We start from the raw sequence: 13,514 nt of genomic DNA, 5'->3' as shown, positions 1-13,514 counted from the left end.
GGAAATATATCCAGAAACCTGAGGAAATTAGTGGAAAGAGAGGCTTGTTATTTCTGTAAATATGCTAGAGTACATTTTGATTTTACACCTGAGGAACCAATTAGATTAAGTACGTTTGTAAGGTTTGGGGTTAAGAAAATACTGTCAGTGGAGGGTTTTTCTTAGGACTTCTTAATTGATTCATCAGCAAAGTTACCAGATCCCAGTCAAAGAAGATTCTAAGTTTTACAAAACTCAAGATAACTGTCAAAGAGCTAGAATAGCTTTATCACCTCTGAATAATGCCTCAATGAAGCTATATCGTGAGGAATCTATCTATCTATATATATATATTTTTTTTTTTGGAAGGGCAACAAATGTTTATTAGCTTCTCTACGAGCCGGGCGGGAGACGCAGCTCCTCTCCCAGACGGTGGCTGCCCACCCTGTGCGAGGTGGTCCCCCTCCGAGCTCCCTGGAGCCACCCTGGTGACGGGGCAGACCCCAGGGGAGAGGAAGACAGCGTTCCGCACCCCACGTGAGGGACGGGGACAGGGAGGAAAATAATCAGGAGAAGCAAACACTTTGCAAGGTTTTGTTTGTTAGTCTGACAGCAGGTAGGGGTAGAGGGGGCTCCCGGGCAGGGCTACCGCCCCGTGTTCCGCGTGGCCGCGTGAAGAGACCCACGCTGGCGCTGGTGGTCACGCGGAACCAGCCAGACAAGATCAGCTGGAACGCGCTGATTTCGAAGCTTTGTGTTCATTTCGCCCTGGGCCCCTTCTCGATCGGCTTCCCAATGTCTTTCCCCCGGCGCTTAAGGCCGATGGCTCTCTCGATTTTGCCCAAAGCCTGGTTGTTAGAAATGGCCCGGCCCCTCTCACGGTCAGCGACGACCTGTGGCTTTTCGTTGATTTTCGTCGCCAGGTCCTTCTGCGTCAGCCCTTTGCTCTGCCGGCCCTGCGGGATCCCCTTGCCCACCTCCAGGCTCACCCGGTCGTGATGCAGCTCCTCAGTCCCCAGGTCCAGCTTGGCTGTGTTCTTGGTGATCCAATGCTGTTTGTTCTGGCCGGCGGCCCATTTCTTGGAAGCCTCCACATATTCTCCTCCTCTCTGAGCTGCTAGAGAGGAGGACTTGGCCTTGGCCTGGGCGGCCATGGGGCCCTTTTTGGGCCAGTCACTCTCAGCCATGGTGGGGCAGGTGGTCCGTCCGGCGGCTCCGAGGCAGCTGCTCGAGACCCGGCGACGCGACGTCCCCTTGTCGCTCGGCCGCTTCCGGGGCTCGCCGCGGCCCCGCCCCCTAAATCTGTATTTTTAAATTAACCCTAATTGTAGGGTGAACAACTGTCCCAGCTGACCTGAGACAGAAGATTTCTCAGGCTGAAGGATTTCAGTGCTAAAACCAGGATAGTCCCAGGCAAACCAGGATGGTTGGTCACCCTACGCAATGGCCTGATGTATATCATTAGATAGAGTATCTGGATTCTTTCATGCCTCAAAAATCTACATGGCTTGCCTGACTCTAGACAGTCAGCAAGCTTTTATTCATTGCCTGCTGGGGGCCAGGATCTGGAGATGATGTACAATTAGTAGACAAGCATCCCTAACTGAAATATTTTGTGTGTCTCACGCCCTGTGTCTTATGCTGATAGCCCCACGTGGATACAACTATTTCCAGGTTCGTGTTGCTTTTGGAGCTATTAGACTGAACTCAGCAAAGCAAGATGACCAAAATTAGCCTTTCCAGTGGATTCTGTCTTGGTTGTGCTGTTGTCATCTAAGTTAGATATGATATCAAGAAACGTATAAAAACATTTCCATGTGAAAGCAAATTAAAATGGGCCAAAGATAGATTGTAAACAGCTTGCCCGCCTTCCCGCCTACTTTCCTATAAATATTAAGTTAAATATAGTATATGCCCTAACATTGTAATTCACTTCCACGAGGATTTATTGGATGATTATCCTGGGTCAAGCCCTGTGCTAGGTGCTGGGACTACAAGAACGAATGAGAAATGGTCCTGCCCTCAGGAACCTTCCATCTAATGGGGAGAGAAACATGTGTCACTTGGTCTCTATTTGCCACTGTCTCCCCCAGATCCATTCTCGCCCTCTCTCTGCCTTGCTCCACGCCTCAAGGATTGACCTCTATGAGCTGCATCTCTGGGGCTGTCTTGCTCTGTGGCTTCTGGTTGAGTTCAGCCAATGGGAGGCATTGTTTTGGCTTGAAGCTCTGGCCATTGGTCTGTGATTGTAATTCTCTCCTCCAAGCCTCCAGCACTTGCAGGGCTCCCTTAGCCAATAATCAATTTCCTTACCTCTGCCCACTTCTGTGAATAGTCCCTTCATAAAGTTAGTTTCATGATTTCATCTGAGTGTGCCTTCTGTTTCCTGTACAAACCCTGACTGATTCAATAGGTAAATAAACTACTGAATTAAAGGAGGTAAGTGAAGTAATAGAGGTATATACACAAGTAGAATGGTGTGATACAGGAGGGCATGCTCAAGAATACCCAGAGAATGGGAATGAGAAAATGCTTCTTGATCTGAACACTGAAGGATAAATAATAAGTGGGAGAAAGACCTGGAAGGGGCAATGTCTAGCATGGAGAGAAAACTCACCAGGATGTATTCATGCAACTGTTAGCAGGTTAGGGCAGCTGGAGCACTAAGTATAGGGAAGGCAGCAGAGGGAGATAGTGGGGAGAAATAGACTTGGTTCAAGACATGTAAGGATGTTAAGCAATTCTGTTCATTTCACATGCACACTGCCTGCCTCTCTCTCTCTCTCTGCCAAACACTGTTCTAGGCACTGGAGATTCATTAGACCATAAAACAACAATCCCTGCTCTTAGGGGATCTAAAACAGGGCAGCAGTAGAGATGTAAAAGAGGGGACACATATTGTAAAGGAAATCAAAAAGGAGGACAATGCCCAGGACAGTGCAGACAAATCTGAGAATTTTTTTAATTTTTAATTTTGAAATAATTATAGATTCCCAGGAGGTTACAAGGAAATGTATAGGGAAACCCCATGTACACTTCACCCAGCCTCCTGCAATGTTCACATCTTATACAATTATAGTAAAATATCAAAACCAAGAAATTGTCATTAATATAATCACAGTGTTTTCAGATCTCATCAGTTATACACACACTCGTGTGTATGTGTAGCATCGCCACCATAATCAACACGCTCAAGCCATCATGTTACCTCTTGATGGCCACATCCATCTGCCATCCCTAACCCCTGAAAACTACTAATCTGTTCTTCATCTCTATAATTATGGTATTTCATGAATGTTACATAAATGGAATCGTGTATCATGGATCCTTCGGGGATTGGCTTTTTTCACTCAGCATAATTTGCTTGTGGCTCATCTAAGTTGTGTGTATCAATATTTCACTCCTTCTTCTTGCTGAGTAGTATTCCATGGATGTACCAGTGTTTGTTCAACCCACTGAACCCACCGAAGGACATGTGGGTAGTTTCCAGTGTGGGGTTATTATGAACAAAGCTGCTATGAAGAATTGTATACAGCCTAGATACTTTTTGAGTGAATGAATGAGATAAAATGGATAGAATGCAGTGACCAGCTGTAGGGGATGAAGCCTGACATTGTTAGTAAAAAATGAACCTCAAAGCACGTGCAGCCACCAAGTACTACAAAAAGGGTTTATTTTGTTTCATATATGTATGTGTCTTATACATATGTATACATATACTTTATTAATAATCAAATGGTATCTTTTAAAATAAAACAATTTAAGATAAGCAAACTGAATTTAAAACTCTAAAGTAAAACTTGACAACATATTTACGTTGTCAAGAGACAACAGCTCTCAGTACAATCATTTTAAATATTTAAGTAAATTTTAAAGGATCTTTGTTGTGATCTGGCATTTTTAAAATTCTGACGCTTTACAAATTCTGTTTTGTTAGTTGCTTGAGTTCCTATTCTGCAATGTGCTATTATTATTATGCAGGATTGTATCCGTGCTCCTGAAAGAGTTTTAAAATTAATTCTAATTTGAAGAAAGAACATTCTACCCATAGAAAGTTCAAAAATAAAAATGATGAAGGACACATTTCAGGAAAACACACATGGTATTTTATGTCACCTACTTTAGAATAATTCCAGGATAGTTTCTTTTACTTTTGTTTTATTTATTCTACTTTTTAATGAATTTACAAATAACCCAAAATGTTCCCTAGTTTTTTTGCCTTCCAGAGTCACAATTTCCTTCAATACTCAAATAAGGATAATTCATCCTGGCAAGTCTGTTGCCTCCTTTTGGATAAAAATCTGGTAATAACCCAAAGAGCATTTGTAAGGGCTCCTGATCTATCTACAAGATACGTGTATAATTTCTTTGCCCATTTTAATATTTTAGGTGTGTTGCCTTCTTCTAAAAATTTGCAGTCAGTACCCATGAAGAATTTTTTTTTCCATGTAGAAAAAGCCTAGTTTGGACTTCCCTGGTGGCACAATGGTTAAGAATCCGCCTACCAATGCAGCGGACATGGGTTTGATCCCTGATCCAGGAAGATCCCACATGCCGTGGAGCAACTAAGCTCATGCGCCACAACTACTGAAGCCCACTCACCCTAGAGCCTGTGCTCCACAACAAGAGAAGCCACCGCAACGAGAAGCCCGCGCACCACAACAAAGAGTAGCCCCCGCTCGCCGCAACTAGAGAAAGCCCACGCACAGCAACGAAGACCCAACGCAGCCAAAAAATTTTTTAAAAAGTAAACGACCTTAAACAAAAAAGTCCAGTTTGCTCAGAAAAACCCAACAAGCCAGGTGATATATTCTATTATTTATATGCTCCTGTTCATATTTTATTATTTAATTTGGACTTGCAACTACTTAGGAAGTTATGGATCAGAAGGTGAGGCTGAAATGTACTATCCAACTGATAGAATGATTTATTCCTCCACAGGTCATTGGTATAGGCTCCAGTTGTCATCAAATACATATGGTATTTTACCTATCCTGTTGCCATGGAGATCAAGAACCAAATTAAAACACATTTGCCAGGGTCATAATAATGTAGTCAGAATTTAAAGAAAAACTTGATTTGCAGTTATATATAATTTTGCTTGTTTGCTCTGACGGTCTGTTGACTTCTACGTGCTTTAGTTTATCAATAATAATAGAGCTTCTCGAGCCATTGACTCACATGGGTCTTGACATTCCATGAGCCCAGATTCAACACATCGTCTGGCAGTCTGCTTGGGTTGGCCCCTGGATTGAAGAAGAGAGGGAAGTCTGGGATAATTCCCAAAGGTCTGGATCTGGTGACTGGGATCCCATGGTAAGGCAAGCTTGAGGAGAAAAAGCTGGATTAGGAACTGTTGAGTCTGAAATCCCTGTGGGCCATGCAGTCCGAGAGGCAGCCAGTAGAAGGCTGGCTATGAGTGTCTGAGGTTCCATGTCACATCAGCCAAAGAGGATGGCTTGGCATTTTCCCCAAGAAGAGAATCCTGGGGAATATAAACATCTAAGGCTGGGACAGAGGAAGAAGGTCAGGAAAAAGACCGAGCAGGTGTCTAATGTCTGATTAAGTGCCTGGCACACAGCTGGCACTCTGCAAATACTGTGAAAGAATACGGAACGCAGCCATGGGGATCTACAGCAGGATGGTTGGGCAAACAGGCTCAGCTCACTCTTACCTGCAACTAGTCAGAAATGTGCCTGGGGCTTCCCTGGTGGCGCAGCGGTTGAGAGTCTGCCTGCCAGTGCAGGGGACACGGGTTCGAGCCCTGGTCTGGGAAGATCCCACATGCTGCGGAGCAACTGGGCCCGTGAGCCACAACTACTGAGCCTGCGCGTCTGGAGCCTGTGCTCCGCAACAAGAGAGGCCGCGACAGTGAGAGGCCCGCGCACCGCGATGAAGAGTGGCCCCCACTCACCGCAACTAGAGAAAGCCCTCGCACAGAAACGAAGACCCAACACAGCCAATCAATCAATCAATCAATAGAAATGCTGTAGAATTATTAAAAAAAAAAAAGAAATGTGCCTGGACCCAGAGGTTCATGTAACATGTCGACCACTCTTCTCAGATCACTTCTGGTCAGTGCTGCGTCCACGTCACGTGCCCTTGGTCTCCCTTACATGTGCCTCTTCTCCATTTCTCTGGGGTCCTGGCTTGGTTCACCCCAGGGATCTCTTCCCGCCTGCCTGTGTCATCACACCCTTGCAGGGGGAGCAGTATACACTGCCTCTCACAGCATAATTGCGGTTTGTTATTATCCTAAAAGACCCTCTTCCTGCGGAGAGGTTGGGATGGATGAGATAAAGGAGATTTAGAAGATGGAGAACCCAGTGAGACTAGGTGGAATTAAAAGAATGAAGGGGAAGGTGAACCCCATCCTGCTACAAATAAAAGGAACAGTCTGAGGAGTAAGAGGAGAACCCAGAGAGAATGGTTCAGTAATACCAAAGACCAGCTGCTTTAAAAAAATAGTTGCGGGGGCTTCCCTGGTGGCACAGTGGTTGAGAGTCCGCCTGCCGGTGCAGGGGACACGGGTTCGTGCCCCGGTCCGGGAAGATTCCACATGCCGCGGAGCGGCTGGGCCAGTGAGCCATGGACGCTGAGCCTGCGCATCCGGAGCCTGTGCTCCGCAACGGGAGAGGCCACAACAGTGAGAGGCCCGCATACCGCAAAAAAAAAAAAAAAGTTGCGGGACTTCCCTGGTGGTGCAGTGGTTAAGAATCCGCCTGCCAATGCAGGGGACATGGGTTCGAGCCCTGGTCCAGGAGGATCCCACATGCTGCGGAGCAGCTGGGCCCGTGAGCCACAACTACTGAGCCTGCACTCTGGAGCCCGCGAGCCACCACTATTGAAGCCCGTGCACCTAGAGCCCATGCTCTGCAACAAGAGAAGCCACCGCAATGAGAAGCCCGCGCACAGCAACAAAGATCCAACATAGCCAAAAATAGATAAACAAATCTATATTAAAAAAAAAAAGTAGTTGCTAGTCAACTGTGCCAAATGCCACGTGGAGGACAAGAAAGAGGACAAAAAGTAAGCCGTGGATTTGGTGATCAGTAGCTCCGTGATGCGTTTAACAATAAAACTTCCCACTGGCAGAGAGTGAAATCCAGGCTGCAGGTCAGGAGTTGTGGGAAGTGAGGGAGGGCTACACGCCCCAGGCTTTCTCATCCGGGGCAGGGCATCGTTGGACACACTTAGCGCATCACAACCCCAGCAGTCCCCAGTGATTCTGCTCCTTCCCTCAGCTCACAATCCAGTCCTGCCTCCAAAATAAGTCCCAAGCCTGACCACTTCTCACTCCGCCCAAGGAGCCACCCTTGTGTGGCCATCTGTCCAGGTGATGGAAACTCCCTCCCCCCTGGTTCCCCTCCCACCTGACTGTCCCATAATCGGTCCTTCACAGTGGCCACAGGGGTCTGTTAAAACCAGTCAATCAGACCATATCATTGCCCTTTGTAAATCCTCCACAGTGATCCTGTTATTAAAAATAATTGTTCATGTCTGACCCTGCCATACTACATGATCCGCACTTTCTGCCTCTTAGCATCCTACTTCCCCTTCCTCTCGCTGCCCTCCACCACGTGCGCCTATTTTCAGTTCCTCAAACGTGCAGGGTTTGTTCCTACCCTTGCACTTGCTATTCCATCTTTCAGGCAGGGCTTGCTTCTTGCGCATGAGTCCTGCACCCCCTGATCCCTATGACCCCATATTGGTTTAATGCTCCGCTGTTAGCATCTTGAAATTCTTCATTTTTGAACTGAGGGGCCTCACCTTTCCATTTTGCACTGGGCTCTGCTCTTAGGGATCGTCCCCTCCTCAGAGAGGCCTCCCTTGGCTTCCCAGACTAAAGCTGCCCCCACTTTCCAAAACACAGGCAATCCCCTTATCCCGTTTTATTTTCTTTGTAACAGCTTTCACGCTCTGATATGTTCTTGCTTAGGTACTTATTTGCGTGGTGTCCACTTCCCTCCCCCTGGAATGTAACAGGAGCTCCTACAGGGTAGGGACCATCTATTCTGTCTCGCCCCAACGTCCGTAGAACCTCAGTGTGTGGAACACAAGGCTGCCCAACATACATTTGCTGATAAATGAGCTGTTCCAAGACTGAACTCCCTGGACGCAAGAGAAGAACCGTGCTCGGTGTCATGGAAATTCTAGAATGCTTTTGGTATTTATATACATCCTGATCAATAATTAAATTTTTGTGGTGCTGGTCTGTTCTGATAAATTCTGATTTCATGATGAGGTTAAATGGGATATAATTCTTCTTATTATATTCAAGATTGGTCTTTTTCATGAAAGATTTTGAAATCTGGATTCAATGCCTACTTTTGCTGCCTATGTTATATGAGCCTAAAACAATCATTTTAGTTTAGTCTGAATTTTTTAAAAGAGGTTGTTGGTCTACCTTCCAATTACATTGTGCTCTATGGCTCAATAAATCATTTTCTTTTGTATTAACTAATTTGACCTGTTCAGTAACTCTATACAAGAGATAAGGTGGCTGTGTTATTTTACAGATGGACTCAAACTATGTTGAAGCTTGATGAGAATACAAGAATAATAATCACAGATATTTAGAGCTGGGAGTAAGTGTTGAGATTATTTCTTCCAATAATTTCTCATTTTTAGATGAGGACACAGAGAAATCCAGAGCCCACCACGAGGCAAGGATTTTGACAGAACCTGATTCTTAAATCAGTGAACTTTATACTTTACCCTTGGTCCTCTCTGCCAACATTTGCCCCAAAAGAGTATTTACAGTCTACTTCAAAATTTTGCTTTTTGATGTGAATTATATCTTTAATTTTATTAAATGAATGGCTGAATAGATGAAGATAAAGAAAGAAAGAAGGAGGGAAGAAAAGGAGGGAGGGAGGGAGGGAGGAAGGAAGGAAGCAGAGCTAGGGAAATTATTACTATTGTTACTGAACCAGGATCGTTTTGCCTGACACTCAGCAAGCCAAAACACTGAGTTGCCAAGTTTTGCAGCAAAGAGAAGGTTTATTCACAAGGCAGTCAAGTGAGGAGATGGGAGAACAAGTCTCAGACCATCCTCCCCCTTTGGGGTGCAAAGGCCTTGGGGTATTTGGAAGATAAAGAATAAAGAAGCAGGATGGTCTGAGGGGTAAGGAACGTGGGGAGCATGAGGAAAGTGCTTGGGAAAAGGTGTGGTAATTGTCATCGTTCTATGAAGGCCTCTGCACATTCAAAACTGGAGGTGCTTAACATGGTCCTGAGGGTGGAGTTTTTGGCCCTCTGACATCGAAACATCACTGACTGGACACTCACACATGCCCAGTTGGAGGGGTGGTGGTCCTAACCAGTGTTAACCACTTCAGCTTGGTCCTATCCAGCTCATCTCCAACTAGACACAGCTGACTCCAAGTACCTGGAAAATAACTTGGGCAAACACCTTATTGCTTCAGCTGCCTGCTGCTTGGAGGATGTGCAAGTCTTAAAATGACCTTGATTAGCAAAGGCAGGTAAAATGGATTTGACTAATAATTACCCACGGTTTAATTATAATCTACATAAGTCATTTATTTGGATCTTTATGCTCTTGTCTTTTACTTCTCTTATGCATTCCCTCCTTGATTTTTTTTTTTTTTTTTTTTTTTTGGTGGGAAGGGAAGGGACTTCTGCCAGAGTAGCACCCCCTCCCAAGCGGGAGTGGGTTGACACACGGGAGAATCCAAGTTGTGGCAAAAGCATTAAGGCTTCGCTCTCTTTCCTCCCCTTTCTGACCTCACTGGTGCAAGACAGCAAATCCCAACTTATCCACAGGACACATGCAGGGCTGCCGGGTTACACAGCTCCACGGACCACGGACATCATATCCTGGAGTTGGGCTCCACAGAAGAAACAGCACAAGTGGCACAGGCTTCCTGGCCTGCTCTGTGCCAAGTAGTTACCCGAAGGGAAGCCCAGAGGTTGTCTAGCTATGCCAGTGGCAGGGTGGGCCGATATAATCAGGGGTGACATAGTAGCAAGTCCATTATGGGCACACATCTAAGATGCTCTGTCCAAGCCCAAACTTACCAACAGTAAACCTGACATTTTGAAGTCCATCTGTCTGACTTCTCTATTTCTCAGTTAATATCCTGTGCCTCTTTTTGTTGTCCTTCTTAATTAAGATGACCTTGCTTCTAGGTGTCCTTAGTTACTGACTAGCTATAATATTTTACAACCCACTTAAATCTTGAATGTAATGATGTCATAATTATGAAAGTAACCAGATTCACACGAAGTGTTACCTAATCTTAAGAACAAAATGGCATCTGTGAAAACAGCTGAAACAATTAGAGGAAGAAAGTTTTTGGAAGCTTCAGGATTTTTTTTTTTTTTTGCGGTACACGGGCCTCTCACTGTTGTGGCCTCTCCCGTTGCCGAGCACAGGCTCCGGACGTGCAGGCCCAGCGGCCATGGCTCACGGGCCCAGCCGCTCCACGGTATGTGGGATCTTCCTGGACCGGGGCACAAACCTGTGTCCCTGGCATTGGCAGGTGGACTCTCAACCACTGCACCACCAGGGAAGCCCTGCTTCAGGCTATTTTAAAAGTAATTAGTACTAGTTAGCAATAAAGTTCTCTTCTAGGAAATTACACTTAAAGGGGGAACATGGAATACAGAAAAAAATCTACCACTAGAGAATGAACCACCAGTCTTCCTAAACATTGGTTCCACTTTCAACAAAATGTGGGTTGTCGAAAAAGAGCATGTAGATGCCAGCCAGGACTTCAAATGGGTCCAAACTTGGACAACAGCAAACTAACAAGAAAGGTTCTCAGGGTCAGAGTTTGCACTGATGCGGCACAATTTCCTATGATTGACTTTCCCAGAACTGTGCTCTCCTCTTTCTGAGAAAAATACCCAAAGTACTGCTTCTTCCTTTGGCCAACCAATCACCTCTCAGGATAGGACACATCTGTTTGTAGGTGTGGACTGTAGTTGCTCAAAAATGACGTGAGCCTTCTTAAAATGATAATAGGTCAATTTGCTTTGAACTGATCTGTTTTCCAACAGAGCTAAGAGGTTTTCCACTAAATCAGAGATTCAGCAGGTAGTCAAAACAGCTGAAATGAGGTGTAGGCAGGACTTCACGTGTGTCCTGTAATTGCCCATCCCTATGTCCAAGCAGAGCAGAGATAAACTCCAGACTGCAAGTTACTCAGACACAAGGATCAACTTCTAAGGGCCCTGAAAGGCAGGTGAACCAGTTCAAAACAATGTGACCTGCTTAGAAAGTATTGAGTATCTAATAAGTATTGATTGGCTAATCCTTCAAAACTTGCAAAGGGGGCCCAAGACAATCTTGAGATTTCAGTAGCCAGAGAGACCCAGACAACACCTGGCTATGGTGACTCTCTAAATTGCTTTTAAATGAATCATTCACTGAATTTTCAGTTCAGCTAATCAATTATCAAATTGTAGTAAAATACTCACTTATATGCTCAGTGTTATCACTTTAGTTAAAATGTGTTTGCATGTATTTTTTAAAATGCCAAATGACTATAAATAATCTTCAAAATGTTTTTTAATTAATTTTTATTGAGTATAGTTGATTTACAATGTTGTGTTAGTTTTTGCTGTACAGCAAAGTGAATCAGTTATACATATATGTATATCTACTCTCTTTTAGATTCTATTTCCATATAGGTCATTACAGAGTATTGAGTAGAGCTCCCTGTGCTATATAGTAGGTCCTTATTAGTTATCTCAAAATGTTTTAACTAAGCATTTACTTTATTTCATATTGTTGCTTATACTTTCAATCAAAGAAATTTGTTTGGCCTATAAAAGAATATACATAGAATAAATTTCTATTTTATTATATTATTATTTTTTTTTTTTGGCTGCGTCCAGTCTTAGTTGCAGCACGTGGGATCTTTCGTTGCAGCAGGCAGGCTCTCTTGTTGTGGCACGCAGGCTCCAGAGCATGTGGGCTCAGTAGGTGTGGCAGGCAGGCTTAGTTGCCCAACAAAGGATTGAACCTGCATCCTCTGCATTGGAAGGTGGATTCTTGACCACTGGACCACCAGAGAAGTCCCATAAATTTCAAATTAAAAAATATATATATATATATATATTTTTTTTTAAGGCTTTAATGAGTCCTATCAAAACATATTTGTGGGGACTTCCCTGGCAGTCCAGTGGTTAAGACTTCGCCTTCCAGGGGGTGTGGGTTCAATCCCTGATCAGGGAGCTAAGATCCCACATGCCTCGCGAGACATGCCTCGAGGCCAAAAAGCCAAAACATAAAACAGAAGCAATATTGTAACAAATTCAATAAAGACTTTAAAAATGATCCACATCAAAAAAATCTTAAAAAAAAAATTGTGTGTGCTCACTTCGGCAGCACATATAAATACTAAAATTGGAATGATACAGAGAAGATTAGCTTGGCCCCTGCACAAGGATGATATGCAAATTCATGAAGCATTCCACATTAAAAAAAAAAATTTGTGTAAGATAAAGTAACTCAAGGTCATTGTTCCTGATCGTGTAGACAGCCCGCCCTCTAGTGTTTCTTTCTAAACCCTACCGCATTTTAAACCATAATCTCAAAATGCTAGGTTAATAGGATTAAGAACTGTGTCATCAAATTAATAGAACAAGGCAAAATCCCTGACACAGACAAAAATTAAATCAGAGAAAAGTGAAGGTCCTTCCAGAAGCTGGTGACAACCTCACTGGGGAGAGCCTGCAAAGTTGGTGGTAAATATATTAAAACTTCATTTGGTAAATAGGGTCTTAATAGAAAGAGAATTAGTCCAAATGATAACCGTAGATATAAAATGTGATAGCTTTGTAAATACTAGTATTTTTAAAAGATATCCCAAATGTTGATTAAATAATGGAGTTTTTTTAAATAACAAATATACATAAAGCAGATAAATATCCCCTTTGGGAGGAATTAAGATAATCTAAGTTATTTTATAGATATAACTTTATGAAAGCATACATTTTTATTTGGAATGTTTGCAACTAATATTTATCAAATTAAATTTAAAAGGAAATTTATTATCTGAGAAGAAACAAATTTAACTGTGCATGATTCATACATCCTGATGGACTTTATAAGATGTATGAGAAAAATCTGAGGGGTTTTTGCTTTCATAAAAAAATAAGTAGTAAGCCATTTAGGTTAAAACTTACTTGTGGACTCTGAATTTTGAAAAAAACAGTCCCTTTGACATACCTAATTCTGTGTTTGGGAATATTTACTGTTGACAAGGAAATAAAATGTAGTTTGGATTCTATGGGGCTGTTATCCATGCTATTGGTTGCCCTAAATTTCAAATGCTTCAGATGATGACCTTATTTAACTGTCAGGAAGAATGTAAACAAAATAGGGACTTGGGTTGTCTTTTTAAAAAATTTATTTAGATTTCAGGTTTCCTTATGTCTCAGCCATATCAGCATACATTGTCTAAAGTCATAAAGAAAAACTGACAGAAAAATGCTTTGGATCACCATGTGTTTTCAATTGATGCCAGTAGAAACTAACTTAACCTAAGGCATTTGATGCAGGT

General features: G+C 43.4%; 1 protein-coding gene across 1 annotated transcript; it reads right to left on the bottom strand.

Annotated features, from left to right (window-relative positions):
• Positions 1-737: 737 nt before the first annotated feature.
• On the bottom strand, positions 738-1,166 carry LOC309831042 (endothelial differentiation-related factor 1-like; the record flags this gene model as incomplete). The annotated part of the gene is made up of 1 exon (XM_082667980.1): positions 738-1,166. One exon carries the CDS (start codon positions 1,164-1,166, stop codon positions 738-740), a length of 429 nt encoding a protein of 142 aa, XP_082524106.1.
• Between the last annotated feature and the right edge of the window lie 12,348 nt (positions 1,167-13,514).

Source organism: Grampus griseus (assembly GCF_964374135.1).
Source record: "Grampus griseus genome assembly, chromosome: 12".
NCBI lineage: Eukaryota > Metazoa > Chordata > Mammalia > Artiodactyla > Delphinidae > Grampus > Grampus griseus.
Note: the sequence above shows the minus strand (reverse complement) of the source record. Positions and strands in the feature narration are given on the sequence as shown.